The sequence below is a fragment of the Podarcis pityusensis genome (genome assembly GCF_964106645.2).
Source record: "Podarcis pityusensis genome assembly, chromosome: 11".
Lineage (NCBI taxonomy): Eukaryota > Metazoa > Chordata > Lepidosauria > Squamata > Lacertidae > Podarcis > Podarcis pityusensis.
Genome location: NC_138036.1, coordinates 2,558,221 through 2,579,884, shown reverse-complemented (window position 1 = coordinate 2,579,884; position 21,664 = coordinate 2,558,221). Strand labels below are relative to the sequence as shown.

The following is a 21,664-nucleotide window of genomic DNA, read 5'->3' as shown; positions in this document are numbered from 1 at the left end:
TAAAACGAACCAGAACTCTCTCCCTCCTTTAGCGGTACGTGAGCCTTCCCTCAGTGTGACACATGGATCAATAACCCCGTAATAAGCCATTGCCGCCTTGCACAGAAGACGTGGCCTTTGCCTCTTGGGGTTCTGTGCCTTCAGATTCCTCCCTTCCCAGAGAGAATCTGGGGAGCTAAACTAGGATAACAAGCCAGAGCGTCTGAGATGGGCAGCCCTCTTGCCCGCAGGGGGTCCAAGGAGGCAGCCATTGATCCAGGGGGATAATTGGGGGTCTCACCTTGGCCTCTTGCCGCCAATCAACTCCCAGCAGGGGGGACCGGTGTGCCGAGGGTCGCGGGCTGGACTGGCAAGCGTCACATGGGTGCAAGTGAGACTCAGCCTCTGGAGCATTCATTAGCGGGCTGGGGGCAGCGGGACCCCCTGGCGAGCCAGGCTGGATGGGAAGGGGCACCCGCCATCTCCTGAGCATTAATCAATGGCAATCTATGGGGCTCCAGCAGAGATTGTAATTGTCCACAGCGCTGGTGTGGCAGGCAGGGGCAGGGGGAGGATGGAGTCCGGTTCAGGAGGGGAGGGGGCAGAATCTGTGGCTGCTCCAGGGAAAGGCCTTGACAGCTCAGTATTCCCCCCCCCCCCCATGCACCGGAGAAAGCAAAGAGGTATTTTACCCCCAAAACGGATCATCTTGTTGTGAGTTCTGGAAGACCTGCTCTCTGCCTTTTCCATCTGGCCTGGACTGACTCCAGCTGCAAAAGCTGAGGTTGCTGGACAGACTCTTGGGCTGGGGTATTGTTTAGGCGTTTGTGTGTTTCTGTTATTGTTGTTTAAAATGTTTTTAACTGCTTTAGAACTTGTATGTTTTTCAGTTTGGGGTTTATGTGGGATGTGCCTGGGAGAGAGAAGCCGGGGAGAGCAACAAGGGCCAGTCACAGTGGTTCAAGGCAGCGGGAGGTAAGGGGCACACTGTCATGGTCCGGTTCACAGGTGATCGAAGTCCCGGCAGGGGACGTCAGGACCGGGGGCAAGATGGCGGGGTGGGAGCAGGAAAGGGGGTCCAGAAGCCAGGAGTCAGGAAGCCAAGAGTCCGAGGGTCAGGAAGCAAGGAATCATGAAGTCAAGGGTCTTGAGGATCAAGAAGCAAGGTGTCACAAAGTCAGGGGTCCGGGGATCAAGAATCAAGGAGTCACGAAGTCAGGGGTCTGAGGATCAAGAAGCAAGTGGTCAAGAAGTCAAGGGTCCGAGGATCAAGAAGCAAGTGGTCACGAAGTCAGGGGTCCAAGGATCAAGAAGCAAGGAGTCACGAAGTCAGGGGTCCAAGGATCAAGAAGCAAGGAGTCACGAAGTCAGGGGTCCAAGGATCAAGAAGCAAGGAGTCACGAGGTCAGGGGTCCAAGAAGCAAGGAGACAAACCCAGCAAGGCAGGAAGCGTGTTGCTGTGGCAAAGAGCCAAAGGGAAAATGCTGACCTTATATCCCTTCCCAGCTCTTGCCACCAGGTGCTGTGAGTCACCAATCGGCCTCACCTGTGCGGCCACGCCTTGCCTCTTCAGAACAAACTTAGGAAGGCCCCAGTCCTGCGAAGCCCTACTGGTCACAGGGCCTGGCTCCTGCATGCACTCCTGACACACACAGCACAAGCAGTTAGTGACTGTGCCCTGTGCCAGCCCCTCTTTCAACCAGGGGAATTGCGGTTGTCCCGTCAGCCAGTGGATGCTGTTGTGAATGTCGGCTCAGTTCAGAGTACATCCTCCCTCATTCATGATCTGATTGTGAAGGCCAATCTGGTCTACAAACCTGGGTGGGTGAGGAGGGTGGAGCTGGTCTCACCCGGCTATGCCCACTGGGTGCTCAGTGGAGCACCCAGGACAGGGGGAGATGCAGCAGCGGGAGGCCCCATTAACTAAAGTGGTGCTTCAGGTTAAGAACAGTTTCAGGTTAAGAACGGACCTCAGGAACGAATTAAGTACTTAACCCGAGGTACCACTGTACTACTAAAATGAGGCTGCATTTTAAATTGTATTTTAACCCTTATTTTAACCCATATTTTAATTAACTGTTTCCCCCCCCCCCTTTCCTATTACTTTTTATTGTAATTTTATTGGTGTTAGCCATCCTGAGTCCGGTTCTGGCCGGGGAGGGTGGGGTATAAATAAAATCATCATCATCATCATCATCATCATCATTATTATCTTTGTCCCAACAGACTTTCCCAGCTGTATAAATGGGACTTGCCAGAACCAGCCACTCGTTCAGCTTTTATTCATGTTTTAAACGGTATTTGTTCTTCTTCTGCTTTTAACTGCTTTTAACTATCTTGTAAATTGCTTTGAGACAGTGGCTTGAAAGGCGATGAATAAATTAATTGCAACAATAATGCAAGAAAAGTGTGGTAACATTGGGGAAGCATCGCAGAACAACGGATAAAGAGGCAGACTGCTGGTCTAGGATGAGAGCCCATCCACACCTTGCCTTAACGTGGATCGGGACCCTTTGTGCCTGGGACTGATGGGAGTTGTAGTCCCAAACATCTTGATGTGCAGGCTGCCTCAGCCTCTCCGACACAACCTCCCATCTCCCGACCCTCTCGAACCCACAGCAGCCGCAGTCCTCTCTGATTAGACACAGATTAAGAGCCATTGATTTCCGTTGCTCATTAAATCTTCCGCTCGAGGCTTTGGAGGTCCCTGGCCCCAGGCACCGGCTAATCCCCCAAGGCCCGGCTCTTTTCTTCTCCTCCGCGTCGATAACTCCACTGACAATGTCAGTTTTCTCTTTTTGCTGCTTCCAGCAGTATAATTCGCCAAACACAGGGGAAGAGGCCTGGGCAGGGCGGGGGTCAAATTGGCACAGCCTGCTAGGGGCAGATGGCTTCCCTAGTGCCCAAGGGAGGTGATTTGAGAAAGAGAGGGCTATCGATGGACACCAGGCATGCTGGCTACGCTCTGCCCTCCATAGTTGGAGGCAGTGATGCTTCTCAATACCAGTTGCAGGAAACTACAGGAATGGAGATAGGGACACGGGTGGCGCTGTGGTCTAAACCAGAGCCTAGGGCTTGCCGATCAGAAGGTCGGCAGTTCGAATCCCCACGACAGGGTGAGCTACCTGCACTGTGGGGGGGGGGGGTTGGTGTAGATGGCCCCTGGGGGTCCCTTCCAATTCTATAATTCTATGATTCGACATGTGGAACGTCTTCCTTGTCGTTGCTCTTCAGGAGACGCGGGTGGCGCTGTGGTCCAAACCACTGAGCCCCTTGGGCTTCCCGATCAAAAGGTCGGCGGTTCGAATCCCCACGACGGGGTGAGCTCCCGTTGCTCTGTCCCTGCTCCTGGCAACCTTGCAGTTCGAAAGCACGTCAAAGTGCAAGCAGATAAATAGGTACCACTCTGGCGGAAAGGTAAACGGCGTTTCCATGCACTGCTCTGGTTCACCAGAAGCGGCTTAGTCATGCTGGCCACATGACCCGGAAGCTGTACACCGGCTCCCTCGGCCAATAAAGCAAGATGAGCGCCGCAACTCCAGAGCTGGCCACCACTGGACCTAATGGTCAGGGGTCTCTTTACCTTTACCTTTTTACAGGAATGGAGAGGCCTCCTGTGCTGACGTCCTGCTTGCGGGTTTCCCAGTAAAGGCATTTGGTTGGCCACTGCGAGAACAGGATGCTGGACAAGATGGGCCATTGGCCTCATCCAGCAGGCTCTTCCTACGTTCTTATGATTCAGGGAAGGAAACGGCAAGAATATCCATCGTATAAATGTTCCCCTTGTCAAGAGACTGTGTTAGTTTTGCCGATTATGGAGAGGGCAAATGCTCAGCTGAAGTCCCGACCTGTTTGGCAGGAGCAGCCCTGTTCTCCTGGCCTGGATGTTGTCAGCAGCTCTGCTTCTGGATAAGGAGGAGATTGGCAAGGTGTGCAGAGGAGAGCAGCCAAGATGATCAAGGATCTGGAAACCAAGACTTATGAGGAAAGCTTGAGGGAATAGGGGATGTTTAGCTTAGAGAAGAGGAAACTGAGATTTGATAGCCACCTTCAGATATCTGAAGGGTTGTCACATGGAAGATGGAGCTAGCTTGCTTTCTGCCGCTCCAGAGGTGGAGGGGAAATGGAACCAACAGATTCGAATTGCAAGAAAGGAGATTCCGACTAAATATCAGGAAGAACTTTCTGACAGTAAGAAGTGTTTAACAGTGGAACAGACTTGGAATGTGGTGGACTGTGCTGGGCTCAGGGGTAACCCGGGAAATGCAGTCCAGGTCCGGTCCAGAATCCGAAGGTTCCGCTAGGAGTCAGTCCGACAGGGCCAAGGCAGGACACGAGGCAGGAAACCAGGCAAGGTCAGGCACAGGATCACAGGCAGGATCTGGCAAACAGCAATGTTGCTCCCGCAACCTGGGGCAGGGTCCAACAGCCTTTTATCTTTGTTGGGGTAGTGGCCGGTCCTGATCCCCCAGTGACTCACCTCCCTGTTTTGCCTGAAGGCGAGCACTCCTCCTGTGAGTACTCAGGTCTCTCCTTCTCTCAAACCTCAGTCTCTGCAGCTCGGGAAACGTCGGTGGGTGACTAGACCCAGGGGCCGCCTCAGCCTCCCCTGACCCAACCGGTAGTGGAGCAGCTGTAAGTGATGGCCCAGCTGGAGGGAACGAGGTCATCCCTGCATCTGGAGCCCAGGCAGGCTCAGGCCCCTGACTTGGCCCAGCTGGGGTTTGTTGCAGGGGAACCTGTGCAGATTGGGACTCTTCAGGATCAGGCCCCAGACTCGGTCCAGGTGATGCCTGAGGCAGAGGATCCGGTGCAGACTGAGTCTCCTCTGGTTCCGAGTCCGAGCCTGCGTCCCAGGCCATCACAGCACCTGCCTGAGGGATTTATGCAGGGAATTGGACTAGATGACATTTGAAGGTCCCTTTGAACTCTACAAGTCTATGGTTCCATGACCAGAACTTTAAATGAGGCTCACTTCCAATCTGGTGGCCATCAGTGCCTCCTGCCTTTTATCTGTCCTGAATCTTCTTGAATAGATAGAGCTACAAAGGCCAAGCAACTTACAGGCATAGACTGGGAGAATCTGTTGTGTCAGACTTTGTTGCCCCATCCAATTTACTGGACGGTTGTCCTCAGAGTTGAAGGACATGGATGGTGTCCCCTGGAAACCTCTCCTAGTTTCAGACCTTTTTGATGGGGGATGTACCTGTCTTAAGAATCCCCTAACCCACCAACCCCCAAATATTACACCAGGCGCCTGCCTCGCCTATGCTATGGGTTGCCAGTGCTGCATTTTACGGCGCATAGAAACTGTGACAATTGATCCTCCCAAGGTTATTCCCCCCTTATATCACGGCTCCTTTTGCAAGCCTTGCCATTTTTAATTGTCACTCTTTGTTGAACAAAGCTTTTATTTATCCTTCCTTTCTTTTTTGTGGTGGCGTCTCTTTCAATAAAACTATCGACTCAACAGAACAAAGGCGGCACAGACTCTATGCTCCTTTATCTCCCTCCCCATCTGATACTTCCTCGCCTCTCCACGCCCCCCCCCCCCAACCAGAATGGAACTTCTTCTCCACTAATTACAGATGGGAGTTTTGGGAGGAGAGTTTGTCCAGTGCTCCAAACTTTAGGGTACTTCGAAGGCATCTTCTTTCCTTGCTCATTTCCTGCAAAACATGGAAGAAAGTAGAGAGAAGAAAGTTTTCCTCCCTCTCTGGTAACACCAGAACTCATGGGCATCCCCCGAAGCTGATGGCTAGAAGATTCAGGAGGAGATGAAAGATAGTCCTTTGTAACGCAGCACATAGTTAAACTGTGGAACTCATGCCCACAGGAGGCAGTGATGACCACCAACTTAGATAGCTTTAAAGGAGGATTAGACAAATTCATGGAGGAGGAGAGGGCTATTGATGGTGACTAGCTACAATGACCATGTTCTCCCACCACAATTGGAGGCAGCGATGCTTCTGAATATCAGTTGCTGGAATACACAGGAGGGAAAGACAGGGATCATTCCCAGAAGGTTCCACCAGCGTCCTAACTACCTGGGTGCCAGGAGTGCGTGCAGGAGCCAGGCCCTGTGATCGGTAAGACTTTGCAGGACTGGGGCCTTCCTAAGTTTGTTCTGGAGAGGCAAGGCACGGCCGCACAGGTGAGGCCGATTGGTAACTCACAGCACCTGGTGGCAAGAGCCGGGAAGGCATATAAGTTTCCCTTTGGCTCTTTCCTGCCTTGCTGCGTTTGGCTCCTTGACTCCTTGCTTCTTGATCCTTGATCCTCGGACCCCTGACTTCTTAATTCCTTGCTTCTTGACCCTTGGACCCTTGACTTCCTGACTCCTGGCTTCTGGACCCCCATTCCTGCTCCCACCCCGCCATCTTGTCCCTGGTCCCGACGTCCCCAGCTGGGACTTTGATCGCCCGTGAACCGGACCGTGAAACTGGACAAGTTCAGCAGGATGGCATGTTGCAGATGCAATAATGGCAGAAAAGCAAGACTGCAGATAGCCATCCAGCCTGTGTTCATTGGAGGTTTTTAAGCAGAGGTTGGGTGGCCATTTGTCTGAGATTCTTTAGCTGTGATTCTTGCATTCCGGGGACTCAACTAGATGACTCTTGGAGCCCCTTCCAATTTGATAATTCTATTATTCCACTTCACTACCAGCCCATCATGGAAGATATTCAAAACTGGCTGTCTTGTAGTCAGTGGGATTCCTCTTGCATCTTCTACTGCTTATGCTCTGTCATTCTAGTGGCTTCAACCCCATCAACTCCCTCAAAGACAAGAGGACAACTTAGTTGTAGACCAGTGTTTCCCAATGGGCTAAGTACTACAGACCCTCTGTTTTTCAAAAGCCAAGCCACAGACACCCAACAGTAGCTTTTGTTATGTGAATGGTGTCACAGATCCTCTGGGATCCACAGACCACCAGCTGGAAACTACTGCTGTAGACCATTTCCCTCCAAGATGGTGCCCTCTGCCATGGCTGGCTGGAGCTGATGGGAGTTGTGGTCTGAAAACATCTGGAGGTCAGAATAATAACAATAATAAATTTTATTTATACCCCGCCCTCCCTGGCCAGAGCTGGGCTCAGGGCAGCTAACACCAATAAAATCACAGTAAAAACATAATAGGGGAAAAAGAGAGGGGGGGAAACAAATTTAAAATACAGGTTAAAATGCAATTTAAAATGCAGCCTAATTTTAAAATAGCTGATAAATCATGACCATAAGGGGAGGGAAAATATAAGGGTCAGACCGAGTCCAAACCAAAGGCCAGGCGGAACAGCTCTGTCTTGCAGGCCCTGCGGAAAGATGTCAAGTCCCGCAGGGCCCTAGTCTCTTGTGACAGAGCGTTCCACCACGTCGGGGCCAGTGCTGAAAAGGCCCTGGCCCTAGTTGAAACCAATCTAACCTCCTTGAGGCTCAGGACCTCCAAAGTGGACAGAGCCTGGAGAGCCCAGATTTTCAAACTCCAGCAGGGTTTTGACAAGAGAGCCTGCCAAGTCAAACGGAATCCTGCTAATAGGTCCCTTGCGTCTGCAGAGGGATGCCTTTCTAGTTGATTAAAAGGCGCTTTAATCAATTGATCTAGCACACTAGTCAATGAAAGGTGGTAGCCCTGATTATTCCTCGGGCAAAGCAAAGTCAACAGGTCAAGAAATTAGGGATTTTATTGGGCAGAGTTAGACTAACAACATAAGAAGAGAACTGCTGGATCACGCCAATGGCTCATCTCATCCTCTTCTCACAGTGACCAACCAGACACCTATTATGGGAAGCCTGTAAAGGGGATTCGAGCACAAGAGCAACTCTCCCCACCTGCGGTTTCTAGCAATGGTTATTCAAAAGTATTTCGACCTCCAAATGTGGACACAGAGCACAGATCTCATGGCTAGGAGCCATTGATTGCCTCCTCCTCCCTGAATTTGTCTGATCCTTTTTAAAAGCCACCCAACTCGGTGGCTTTGTTGATTTTTCGCAGGCTGCTCTGCGATCTACTGGGAGACCTGTACATTCTGAGAAGCTCCACAGCCCATTTCTCTGCACCTGCCTATGTGATTCCTGCAGCGGGTAGGACTTAGATGACCCAACTCTGCGAGTCCACGATTCTATGAAGCTTGCTTCCGGGTGTGTGTGCATAGGGCTTCAGGCTAACTTTAGCATAACTTTAGCACTTCACCTCAGGCCGAGTGCTAATGTGGGACCGGACATGATCCAGTTTTCTGCTGTGCACTGCTCCACCTGTGGAGGGGAGATATCAGGGCATCCTATTAGCCCACCTTCCCCTGTGATACTAGCAGGGGGCTGGCCCTTATTCAGAGTGCTGGCTTTGACCTGTAAAGCCTTAGAAGGCTCAGGATTGCAGTACCTCAAGGACTTTCTCTCTCCATATGAACCTACCTGGACCCTGAGATCATCTTTTGAGGCCCTTCTTTGTGTGCCTCCTCCTTGAGAGGTCCAGAGGGTGGTAACACAAGAACGGGGTCTTTTCTGCAGTGGCTCCTCACTCTTCCCAGAGAGACTCACCAGGTGCCTTCATTGCATATATTTATGTACCAAGCAAAAAGGCAATTTATGGCATTTTAAACTGTGTGTGTGGTAGGTATGGTTTTTGTTTGTTATTATGGCATGTATTTTTGTGCTTGACGCCCGCTTCTTGGGAGAAAAGCAATGACAAACCTAGACAGCATCTTAAAAAGCAGAGACATCACCTTACCAACGAAGGTCCGTATAGTTAAAGCTATGGTTTTCCCAGTAGTGATGTATGGAAGTGAGAGCTGGACCATAAAGAAGGCTGATCGCCAAAAATGGATGCTTTTGAATTCTGGTGCTGGAGGAGACTCTGGAGAGTCCCATGGACTGCAAGAAGATCCAACCTCTCCATTCTGAAGGAAATCAGCCCTGAGTGTTCACTGGAAGGACAGATCCTGAAGCTGAGGCTCCAAGACTTTGGCCACCTCATGAGAAGAGAAGACTCCCTGGAAAAGACCCTGATGTTGAAGAAAGATGGAGGGCACAAGGAGAAGGGGACGACAGAGGATGAGATGGTTGGACAGTGTTCTCGAAGCAACCAGCATGAGTTTGACCAAACTGCGGGAGGCAGTGGAAGATAGAAATGCCTGGCGTGCTCTGGTCCAGGGGGTCACGAAGAGTCGGACACGACTAAACGACTAAACAACAACAACAACATTGTAAACATCCCTGTGATCCTCAGATGAAGGGTGATATAGAAATGTAAATAATAATACTAATAGAAAATAGTGTGAATTGAATTTCAGGGGGTGATGAGATCTCAAGTGCTGATGCACAGAAAGAAAAGAAGCAAGTCAAATCAACTGACCAATTTCAAAGAAGATGTTACGAATTCCACCACACTCCCTGCTGTCTCTCCAGAAACTCCCCATCTTTGTTTGAACTATGAACCCAACCACTTTTCAGTACAGCCCTAAACGGATCGCCGGAGGCCTCAAAGTCCTGGGAGCCGTCCTGGAAGTGTTTTTAATTAATCTAACTGGATTCCTTCCACCAAGAAAACTTTGTAATTATGAGATACCAGTTGGAAGCGCCAACGGATGGCAGGGCAGCTGTCACATTCATTAGCTTCTCTGTTTATTAATTAGTGTCACCTATTACAATCAATAGGATAGATCGGGGCTCGTGTGGGGGCCTTGGGAAGAGTTCCCAGCAGGCTCAGTGATGAGATTTCAAAAGCCGCCAGCTTCCAGTTACTTGCAATCGCTATATCTATTTTGTTTTAAACTATGTTTGAGCAACTCTTTGCTGAAGGAATGAAGAACCTATCGATCTATCGGGCAGTGCGAAAACCTCAGCACAGGAATGCAAATCAACATTGATTTGCTTTAACTTTTTAGTATTTCGCTTTGAGATGGGCTTCACATCTCGCACTGGGAAAGGGGAAAAGGAGGAGGAGGAGAAAAAGAAAGTCTGGGCTCAGTGCTGTCGCTCTTTGCTTGTTGCCTCAACATCTTCATTAGGCAGCTTCTGAAGCGAGGCTGGCAAGAGCTGGAGTTTGCTGAAACCCAAGTCAGAGGTTGCCACTTGTCCTTCAAAACCAAGGCACCCATGAAAGGTCAACGGACTTTAAGGGGTGAGAGGGGACTTCACAGACCTGGGAAGGCACACACAGCTGAATGGATGCTGAAATTGCCGAAATGCAGTGGCAGAGAGTAACACCCACCCATCAAAGTTCCTACGGGGCCGCCTCTCCCCGTCTGCTCCACGGAGGACCTTAAGGTCCATATATAGTAACACCCTAGAGGTCCCGGGCCCTAAGGGAGTCAGATTAGCCTCAATCAGAGCCAGGGCCTTTTCAGTACCGGCCCCAACTTGGTGGAACGCTCTGTCTCATGAGACCAGGGCCCTGCAGGATCTGATTTCTTTCCGCAGGGCCTGCAAGACAGAGTTGTTCTGCCTGGCCTTTGGCTTGGAATTAATTTGATTCCCTCCCCCTCCCCCTCTTCCCTTTTTCCTTTCTCCTTCTGTGATGGAACTCCTATTTGGGGACTTCCCTGGCTTTTTTCTGGCTCACGTAGGACCAGTCTGGATAGCTGGCCTTGGTGAAGATTTGACATTTTCATCCCCAAAAAGTTTTTTATTTGAGTTTCTACTGAAACAAGGCTGCATTTTAGTGTTGTATTTTAATCTTGTTTTAAAGTTGTATATGAATCAATTGTTTTTAGACCTAGTGTTAGCCGCCCTGAGCCCAGTCTTGGCTGGGGAGGATGGGGTATAATTAAAATTTATTACTATTATTTATTATTAAAGGTTGCCCTCGTTGGCTCAACTCCACTCACCAGTTTGCCAGAACGTTGCATCTCACAAGCAGTAAATATGCACGACAACCAGCTCCCAGGCTGTTCCCACACCTTAACATAAGAGAAGCCTACTGGATCAGACCAATGGCCCGCCTAGTCCAGCCTCCTGTTCTCACAGTGGCCGACCAGATGTCTGTGGGAAACCGCAAGCAGAATCGGAGCGCGAGAGCCCTCTCCCTTCCTGTAGTTTCCAGCAAGGCTTCCCCCGGGGCAACTGGTTAGCAACGGTGGAGTGGGAATTGGGGGGCACTGTGCGCCAGTACTTCCACTCCTACCAATGGAACCCAGTCCAGAGAGTAGCACTGCGCTGGGGTCCCTGGCAGTGATGCTGTGTGGAGCCCCAGGGAACTATGCTATTCCCAATGCTATTCAATATCTGCATGAAGCTGCTGGGAGGGGTTATTAGGAGTGTGGGGGCAAGTTGCCGACAGTATGACATATGTTTGTCCAGATGTTATGTCTCTCCATAACACCTGGATCAGAAGGGGTCATGTTGGCCCTGGAACAGTGCCTGGTTCTATTTTTATTTTTATTAATTTTTTGCTTTTTAATCATCTTTAACACACAGCCTTCTATTACCCTAATGGTAAAAAGGTACGGTAAAGGACCCCTGGATGGTTAAGTCCAGTCAAAGGCGACTATGGGGTTGTGGCGCTCATCTTGCTTTCGGGCCAAGGGAGCCAGCATTTGTCCACAGACAGCTTTCCGGGTCATGTGGCCAGCAGGACTAAACCACTTCTGGCACAACGGGACACTGTCAAGGAAACCAGAGCGCACGGAAACGCTGTTTACCTTCCTGCTGCAGCGGTACCTATTTATCTACTTGCACTGGTGTGCTTTTGAACTGCTAGGTTGGCAGGAGCTGGGACAGAGCAACGGGAGCTCACTCTGTTGCAGGGATTTGAACCGCCAACCTTATGCCATATACTAATCGCCAAAGAGGCTATTAGTATATGGCAACCTTAACGGATTTGGGCTGGTTTCCATGCAAGATTTCTTTAGCCCATACTAAGTTTATGCCCAGTCAGCTGCTTTAATCTGCAGAACTGGCCCTGTTACAGGTACCACAGAAGATTATTCCACACTTTATATTTCAGTGTAGGATCACCTACACTTTGGAACTCCTTGCCGTTTGACACGAGGCCGGCCCTTTTGCTGTATTCTTTTTGGCACCTACTTAAAATGTTTTTTAAGGCAAGCCAAAGCAGACATGTAGAAATTGCATGTGTTTTCTTTTTACTGCTAATTTTAACCATCCTTTGAATATTTTTAAATCCCTGTTTTATTTATCAATGATTTCAATGCTTTATTTTATATATTTTTTAAACTGCAGGATCAGGTGGCACCTAATTTTTGATAAACAATGGTTTGGGCTTATTTCCTTGTTTAAGTGGGGGAATTTCAGCAATTGATCTCCATGGATAAAATTTAAGGAGTCCTCGCAGGCAGCGAGACCGGCATTAAACTGGGCAATAGGGCCACCTGCTGGAGCTCAGAAACATTGAGCACTGGTGGTTTGATTCAAATCAAGGTACAGTGCAGGCAGTGAAGCAGTAGATATTACTCCCGTGATGTCTGGCGCATGTTGTAAGTTTTAGCAAGCAATAGTACTGTAGGAAGCCACATATAGCAAGGCATGCAAGTTCGCTCTGGGGAAGGTTGGTGGCAGGTCCAATGACTGGATATCGAAGCAACACCATCTATACCAATCACCTTTTAGACTAGAAGTCCCACAAGGCCCACTCAGCAAGCTGGGGGCTGATGGGACATGCAGTCCACCGGAGACCAGGTTGAAAAAGGTAAAGGTAAAGGGACCCCTGACCATTAGGTCCAGTCGTGACCGACTCTGGGGTTGCGGCGCTCATCTCGCTTTACTGGCCGAGGGAGCTGGCATACAGCTTCTGGGTTGTGTGGCCAGCATGACTAAGATGCTTCTGGCGAACCAGAGCAGCGCACGGAAACGCTGTTTACCTTTCCGCTGGAGCGGTACCTATTTATCTACTTGCACTTTGACGTGCTTTTGAACTGCTAGGTTGGCAGGAGCAGGGACCGAGCAACGGGAGCTTACCCCGTCACAGGGATTCAAACCGCCGACCTTCTGATCAGCAAGTCCTAGGCACTTTTGCCAGCAGCAGGTAGCAAGGAGGCAAAAGTGACCCACAGAACCACTTCCAGTGGGTGGGTTGTCACCCTCCCCAAAGTGGCCCTCCTTACCACTGTCACCTAGTGGTGGTTGCAGACCACATCTCACGAGGCATAGGGAGTAGACGAAGCACATATCGGATGCATTGCTTCTTTTGGTGCAGGGAAAAAGTCAAAGGAACTCTCAGTCGAAGGTCCATGCTGTCTTGTCCCCTAGAGGTTTCTGCATAGAACGGTTTCATGGATGAGCTGGGGTTCAGGCAGATCCATACCTTGCCCTCTAAAGTAACGTGTGTTTTGGGCATCATCATCATCATCATCATTTATTATTTGTACCCCGCCCATCTGGCTGGGTTTCCCCAGCCACTCTGGGCAGCTTCCAACAAAGACCAAAAATACACTAAAATGTCACACATTAAAAACTTCCCTGAACAGGGCTGCCTTCAGATGTCTTCTGTATGTCAGGTAGTTGTTTATCTCTTTAACATCTGATGGGAGGGCATTCCACAGGGCAGGGGCCACCACTGAGAAGGCCCTCTGCCTGGTTCCCTGTAACTTGGCTTCTCGCAGCGAGGGAACTGCCAGAAGGCCCTCGGCGCTGGACCTCAGCGTCCGGGCAGAACAATGGGGGTGAAAACACTCCTTCAGGTATACAGGACCGAGGCCGTTTAGGGCTTTAAAGGTCAACACCAACACTTTGAATTGGGCTCAGAAACGTGCTGGGAGCCAATGTAGGTCTTTCAAGACCGTTGTTACGTGGTCTTGGTGGCCGCTCCCAGTCACCAGTCTAGCTGCTGCTTTCTGGATTAGTTGTAGTTTCACAACTGGAAAAGCACCCAGTGAATAAAGCCCCAGCAACAGCTATCCCGTTTCTCCTGTAAACTCCAAATAATAAAAAGCAAGCATGGGATTTTCCTTTTGAGATAGGCACCAGCCTTTTCCTGCCTCCATTTAGGGAATGGGGAAAAGAGAGAACACTACAAGCCTGTTGACAGCCAAGAAGCCGAATGCGGGGCTGTGAGAAACAGGCAGGTATTCTGCAAAATGAGCCTTCACAGGGAAGAAAGGTCTGTTGCATTAGGAGTCAGAAGTGGTCGAGAGGCTAGATTTACATGGCGGATGTTCTGGTGTCGCTCGACTGCAGGAAACAAGGTAAGAAGAACCTTGGTCACTGGTTACTAACATTTTAATGCAGTGCCGTTCTTTAAAAAATGACTAAAAGCAGAAAAGGGCAAAATAAGAAATGTTCTGAGCATCAGACAAATCTGTTACATTCTCTGCAGAAAGTCCAACAATGAATTGGGCAGTGGGTGAGTGTAGTGTCCTCATGATCCAATCAGATCTGTTCAGGAAGATGTTATCTAGTAACTCCGCAAGCTAGGGATTTCCTTGACTTAGGACACTGTATTCCACTCTAGAAAGGCCAACTGGATGCAGGAGGGCAAAACAGCAATTAGGTAGACAGTGCACAGAACCAAGTAGCTTGCTCTTGACCCTCTAGGGCAAGAATCAATATTGAACTTCGATTATAAAACCCCATGAGGGGTTGTTTTGACCTATGGGGTTGCTCAGTTGTTAGAGCAGGAGATTTTTTATCTCAGGGTTATGGGTTTGACCCCACGTTGCGCAAGAAGATTCACACATTGCAGGTGGTTGGACTAGATGGCCCTTGTGGTCCCTTTGAATTCTACAATTCCATGATGTTTTATAAAATTTCTATACCATCTTTCATCCGAGGATCACAGGGCAGTTTACATTAGAAAAACACAAAAATACATACCATCTTAAAAAAAACATCACCCACCCAGTTTAAAAGGCCATTGATGGTTTAATCAAAGGCCTGGGAGAAGAGGACTGTTTTTGCCTGGCACCTAACGATATGTAATGAAGGTGTCAGGCAAATCTCCCTGGGGAAAGCCTTCCACAAGTGGGAAGCCACCACAGAAAAACCCCGTTCTTGTGTAGAGGAGGCACATGAAGAAAGGTCTCAGATGATAATCACAGGGTCCGAGTTGGTTCATATGGGGAGATGTGGTCCTTGAGACATTGCAGTCCTGAGCAATTTAGTTTTATAGGTCAAAACCAAAATAAATAAAAAAAATTGTCCATTAGCAAGTGTGCATGCACATGGAAGCTTATACCTAGAACACACTTAGTTGGCCTCTAAGGTGCTACTGGACAATTTATTTATTTCGACTGCATCAGATCAACACGGCTACCTACCTGAATCTAGGTCAAAACCAGCACTTTGAATTGGGCCCAGAGGATTGGCATTATATGCTCAAAACATTATATACTCAAAGGATGACCCTTTCAAAACTTAAGTGTCCTAAAGGCCTTTCAGTGACACCTGTGCTGTTGAACGATGGCACCTGTAAGTTCAGTGTCTGGAGACAGGCAAATCTAGTTCCTGCTGAGGGACAAGTTTTACAGTTTTTATTAATCAAAATTCCAAGGAGTACTCCTCTACTCCAGTGATCACCTTAATCCTGCAGACAGTTTACCCTTCACTCTCTCGTATTTCTTTCTCTCATCTTTAATCCTTGCTGGGAAAGTGTTAATTCTGCATGAGGCCCCCCCCCCCCCCCCTTAAAATCAATGTTAAGCCAACTAATAAGGCATCATTTTTTGTTTCTTCTAGTGGAAAAGACGCATGTCTTGGAAATGCATGAGTTGTGACAAATGAGCCTGAACATCTACCAAGGATCTGGAAAGAAAGTCACGCAGATCCACTTTCCAGCTCGCAGTTGCCCTACAAAGACCAATATGAAGCAAACATTCATTTTGCCACTGTTTTCAACAATCAATAACAAAAACAGACACACAACGGCGAGTTTAATCATGGTTCATTATATTATCTTTTTGTCGAAGTATAACAATCATACACACCAATTTATTCTCAAACACTGGTTGGCAAACAAAAGACCCAGGTCGGCTGTGCACGGAGGCACAGTTGCAGTAACTGAGACGGTAACCAGACACATGCTACATGTTTGGCTGGTGACAAGGATATTGTACTGGAAATGAATCTGATTCTCAGCCGCTGCTAATGCTAGCCCGTGGGACTCCTCTGACAGGAGCTAGCAGAAGCTGGGACAGAGGAAGCCTGCAAACAGGTCAGCTGCCGGCAACCATCACTGCATCCTGATTCAAATAAAGAAGTGTTCAGCCCCAGGGGAAGTTGGGGTGGGTAGAATAAAGAAGGGGAACTAGCTGCCCTTTCAGGTTCTAAGGCTTGCTAATCAGCTGGGACCATTAGGTAAGCTAGCACCTGGCTCCAGGGTTTTTAGACAAAAGCATACCAAGTACACAGATTTGAGCACCTGGGGTGACCTTTCTAAAGGCACACCTACGCAGCTGCTTCTTGCAGGAGGGGTTCGGGCATTTTAGCTGCACTTGTCACCTGCCACCAAAACAGCCAAAAGGAATAAACTGCAAGACCGGCTTGGATCATGCAGTCTGCACTGCAGCCTCCCCATGCAAGAACTGTGTTGTCATGGGTGGGGAGAAAGCCCAGGAAGGTTGTCAGCAACTGTGGGGAACGCCAGCACTCCAGCTGAGCTCTCTCTCTTTCCCTCTTGAACAGGAACTGCTGCAAACACGACCCAAGTCAAAAGAAGTCTCTATTTGCACACATAGGAACTAGATGGAATACCCAGGAAGAAAAGCGAAGGAACTGAGGGTAAATGATAGATAGGGGTGGAAGACAAACATCCTGCCCAGTTACAACAGCGTTTCAAGTGAAAAGACTGGAAAGAAGAAACTATGGTTTGGAAGGACAGAGGTGGGAACAAGGTCTGAGGGCTGGCAAGTACAGCTTCTGCAATCCTTAACTTTTTGAGGTGGCCCTGCCACCAAATAAGATTCCATTTGCAGGGGAAAGGAAGGTTTCTTCTGCAGTCGGTTATCTGAAGAACACGGTTATTAGGTGCTAAGAGGAAGTGGTTAGGGCAGAGATACATGATCTATCAAAACCTTTGGAACTACGGCTAGGGCAACCACGCCCCATTTCATAGTCCCATTTGCAGGCAACTTAAAGGCAGGCAGTTTGCACAATATGTGAGAGGGGTCCTTAAAAACTCTCCTCCTCTTGGGGCTTCCAGTTCTCTCCCCCTCCCAACCATCCAAATATCCTGGAACTTTACTATACCAGGGTGGGGGGTTGCAACTGACATTTGGTGAAGAAGAGTTCTGTCTTTGCTAAAGAAACAGTGGAAAGGAAAAGAGAGAAGAGCAAATGCTACCACTATGGCCACCCAACAGGAAGCCGAAGCAAGCTTTTCACCCAGTTTTGCCACCCCCATGAAATCATCCCTGGGTTTGGCCCTACACCTCCCCGCCCCCCCAAACCCAGTTGAATTTTGAGCCTAAAAATTCTACCTTTGGGCTCAAGCCCAATTAGGAACTGTGGAAGAAAAAAAGAAATAAGAGCAGTGTCTGGTCCAACCGAGATTCTCACCCCAGGGTTGAATCAAAAACCATCCCTGGGAACAGTGGCCATATGGCATCCTGCCACAGACATCAACACTAAGAGGTATACAAATATATATCTATATATCTACACATGCGTGCATAGCTGAAGAGGCCACCAGAGTAAGGCTCTAAGTTAAGGCGATGGACAGTGGCTCTCCGTATTAGTATTACAGGATAAAACTGGATGAGGTCCTCTTGAGAACGTGCAACCCATTTTGAGGATGGAAGGCAGCTCCCTCCCAGACATTGGCCCCGTGGGGATTAAGACATACAGGAAAAGTCATGTTACAAACACAGACCAAGAGCCAAGTGCCCCACACAGCAGGCCCCACAGAACCAACCACACCTACCGACAGAGGAACAGGAAAATGCCCATGTCAAATCAAGGGGGGTGGGTAGGAGAGGATCAAAATTTAGCAGGAAGTATTTTTTTTTTGGTCTGTGTTAAACAGTAGTGCAAATATACTGGGGGAGCTCAGAGACTCTCATTGTACTGCTGCTGCTCCAACACCATTCATTTCTAGAGATGGTGGTATGTGTATATATGTTTCAAGCACCCCCATCCCCCCAAAAAGAAAAGCAAAAGCAAAAGCCATGCACTGACATGAGCTCAGTAGGTTGCATCCTAAGGTGGCTCAATCACACCCAGAATGTAATGCAACAGCCTCTCTCTCGTCTATGCATGGCCAAAGAAACCCTGAATCTTGGCCGTCCACATTTCCATTAAAGCACCCATTAAATCACTTTGCAGAGCACAGCAGACTTACAGAAATACATGAAGGAAGCATTCAGGTATTGAAAGATAGGAAGATAGGATTCCCTCTTATTGCTGGTAGAGCCCTCTCTATGCCTGCTGAAACATGTATGATGCTCCCAGTATTGTGTGGGTATTTCTGAACACACGAGGTACACCACTGCTCTCTAGTACACAGCACAGCCAAGGGGAGGCAATGAGGGAGGAGAGCCTTCCATTTCAAGGGGGATGATGACTGACTTGGAGCCAAGGAGCAGCGAGCGCTCACTAGCCCGAGTCGCTGAAGTAGGCATTGAGCTCCAGGAGCAGCCCCTTGACATAAACACGCACAGTGTAGAAGAGGGTGAGGAAGTCCTGAGTGCTGAAGATTGTGTCAGCAAGGGCAAAGGGGAGCGTCGAAGGGATGAAACCGCGGCCGTACTCCACCATCCATGTGCCGGCACTCCACTGCACTGACGTGGCCTCTCCAGACCGGTGGATGATGGTATCTCCTGCACAAACAGGCAACAACACTTAAAGAGTTTCGTCCTGCTCCTCCCCCCACAGAAGCATCACCTTACAAGGAACACGCAACTCACCTGGGTAGTAGATCTCACTTTTGGTTGTTCCTTCTTTCCACTGCCGGAAGGTCCCCGAGATGATGGTATCGTAGATATCGGCCCAGTATCGACCTGCAAGGGAAGAAACAGCACCCAGTAGCAGTTAAGGACTAAGAGGCAACGCAACCCAGTAGACGAGATTTGATTACTCTTACTGTAACTGCTGGTTTGGAGGGAGGTGGAGAAAGCAATGCCAAAATCTCATCCTCCGCCAGCTGTAGAGGTCTTATCCTTTGGTGAGGAAGTGGGGGACGGAGAGACTAGCAGCAGGGTGGATTACACCAAAGGAAGAAGTGTGGAAAGGTGGCTCCTGCCTTCAAGAATTGAATAGCCAATCAGGTCTCGATGGAGCGGAAGACCAAATGGTGTCAGTGGGGCAGAGTGCCTATTACCAGCTCTGGTTGATTTGCCAGCTATTAACCTCCTGTTTCAATTAATGTAAAGCTCTCTACTTGAGGCCACCCTTGAAGATGATCCAAAAGCTGCAGTTGGTGCAAAATGTGGCAGCCTGTTTAAGCAGGTGAGCCAGCTGCAAACATATCACTCTGAATTCTACAGGATGTGCACTGAGACACAGCAGCTTGCCGACATCCACCCTTTATGGTTAATGCTCAAATATGCACTTGGGAACAAGCTCTACCATTTGTAAGAGGATCTACTTCTGGCTAAAAATGCATATGGATGCAGAACACGCGTATGAAGTAATGTTCCTTGTGCCCAAATCCAAATGGACTGCATAATCTGCACCAACACCACCAATGAAATTGCAGGTCAAACATAAAACCGCCTCTAAACTTAGGAGCCAATTCTATTCTCCTGATGCTTGAAGAGAGAAACCTTTGTCTCTGACCCTCTATATCAGCATCCTGTGTAGGTCAATCTAGCTTACCTGAGTGTCCCCCAGCGTCAACGGCTGTGCCAAAGAGCAGAACGTACTCAGAGAAGGAAGCATGAAGCAGGCACATGGAACCCATCCAGCCACCGGCATTGACAAACACCCACTGCAAGTCCTCATCTGGCAGGATGTGTCCTGGATGCTTCTTGCGCAGTTCCACAATGATCTTGGAAAAAGCCAACTCGTGGTCCAGGCCTGTAGGAAACAGGGGGGAAAGCAACACTGAGTCCTAGTGAGGACAGCCTCCCTTTCTTGTGAAAGTGGAAATGAAGCTTCTATCCCTTGTTGGGTAGAACAGATCAGATGACTCCCTCTTAGAATAAGCCGAGAGCCCATCCACACCATCAGCATTTGACTTTACAAGTCTGAGCGTGTAAGAGATCAGTAGCAAGTCTTAAAAACTAATTATTTAGTCCCTAAACTGTTTCGCTTGGCAAGACCTGTCTCTCTAAACACAATCCCTGACAGTGGCCAAGCAAGGGCCAGCAAGCTGGGCTTCAGACAGCTGCTCCCTGTTGATTTTTCCATTAACATCAAGAGGGTTAAGATGTTTTGTGTGTTCTGGGGCAGCCAGGAGTCAGCCTCCCAAAGGGAAGAACAGAGATGGAAGGGAAGGTGCTGCCTGAGGTAGACTGGAAAAGGGCAAGCAAATGCCGCCTCCTCCATAGATCTGAAAACATTTATGCATTTCAGTTCATCCAAAACCTTTCACGCCACACCTTTCCTTTAAAAAAGAAATGAGTTGAAGTTAAAACAAACGGCTGTTCCCCCTCAAAAGCCCATCGGGAGTCAAAGAAATGTACATTTGGAAGGGCACCTCAAAGGCTTGCTCTCTGCAATGCAGGAGCCACAACTAAAGCAGCCCTGGCAGACGGCTGCCCGGCCTCTGGGTTGAAGCAGGGCTGGACACCAGTGTTTAGAAAGTCACTCCAAATTTTGACCTATGGCTGTTTTAAATTTTTGAAAGCCTCAAAACACCACCAATGATTTTTTTTACCTTATTGGTAATTTCATTGGTTAGGGTTTGTTTGTTTTTAAGGCAAACCACACCACGTATTTTCAACAACCAAGAAGTGAGGTGTTTCCTTATCATCACATATTTATTTAAATTTATTATATTTGTATATATCTCAGGGCAGTTCACAGCATATACAGTGGTACCTCGGGTTAAGTACTTAATTCGTTCTGGAGGTCTGTTCTTAACCTGAAGCACCACTTTAGCTAATGGGGCCTCCCGCTGCCACCGCTGCACAATTTCTGTTCTCATCCTGAAGCAAAGTTCTTAATCTGAAGCACTATTTCTGGGTTAGCGGAGTCTGTAACCTGAAGCGTATGTAACCTGAAGCGTATGTAACCCGAGGTACCACTCTAAATATTTACACCCTGCCTTTTCCCCTGACAGGAACTCATGGTGCCTTCCGAATTAAAAGCAAGGGCAGCTGAAAAACCCCGTTGTTATTATTATTTCTGTTTACTACATTTCTGCCTGGCGGATCTCTCAGCCTAAGAACCCAAAGCCCCCCCCCCCCCCCGAGAGAGAGACCCCGACCAGCCCCTTCTCCCCCCCCCCAAGGTAGACTGCCCCTGCCCGGGGAGGCCGCCCTCCCCCCGCGACGCGCCTGCGTGGTGCTTGGCGAGGCGCGCGATCTCCTCGGGGTCGAACTCGAAGCGGCGCGACGAGGCCGAGAGGGCGACCCAGCAGCGCAGCGCCCCCACCAGCAGCGCCGCCGCCGCCGTCACGGCCACCGCCCCCCGCGCGAAGCGCCCGGCCCAGCGCGGCGCCGGCAGCCACCGCATCCCGAAGGCGCTGGAGAAGGAGAAGGAGACGAAGCGGCAGCAGCAGCAGGAGGAGGCGGATCGGGGCAACCGCGCCTGCGCCACGGGCAGCCGGACAACCCCGAGCAGAGCCAATGGCGAGCCTCGCCGCCTCAGGACGGCCGGCCAATCACGCCCCGCGCTGCGCCCGCCGGCCAATGGCGGCA

General features: G+C 49.4%; 1 protein-coding gene and 1 long non-coding RNA gene across 2 annotated transcripts in view; both read right to left on the bottom strand.

Annotated features, from left to right (window-relative positions):
- LOC308458829 overlaps positions 1–21,664 on the bottom strand; it is a 334,934-nt gene that overhangs the window by 296,888 nt on the left and 16,382 nt on the right. The gene's annotated exons all lie outside the window — the stretch shown is intronic.
- Positions 15,796–21,494, bottom strand: SIGMAR1 (sigma non-opioid intracellular receptor 1). Its single transcript, XM_080973680.1, has 4 exons — positions 21,302–21,494; positions 19,677–19,877; positions 18,767–18,859; positions 15,796–18,679 (listed from the first exon to the last, which is right to left on the bottom strand). Exons 1-4 carry the CDS (start codon positions 21,477–21,479, stop codon positions 18,456–18,458), a joined length of 696 nt encoding a protein of 231 aa, XP_080829806.1. The 5' UTR covers positions 21,480–21,494; the 3' UTR covers positions 15,796–18,455.

Excerpts from the sequence above, each read along its gene's own strand:
- SIGMAR1 (XM_080973680.1), bottom strand. The coding sequence starts at position 21,479 with ATGCGGTGGCTGCCGGCGCCGCGCTGGGCCGGGCGCTTCGCGCGGGGG. Across the intron at positions 19,878-21,301 it reads CCTCGCCAAGCACCACGCAG|GCCTGGACCACGAGTTGGCT; the intron begins GCGCGTCGCGGG and ends TGTTTCCTACAG. Across the intron at positions 18,680-18,766 it reads AAGTGAGATCTACTACCCAG|GAGATACCATCATCCACCGG; the intron begins GTGAGTTGCGTG and ends CTGTTTGTGCAG.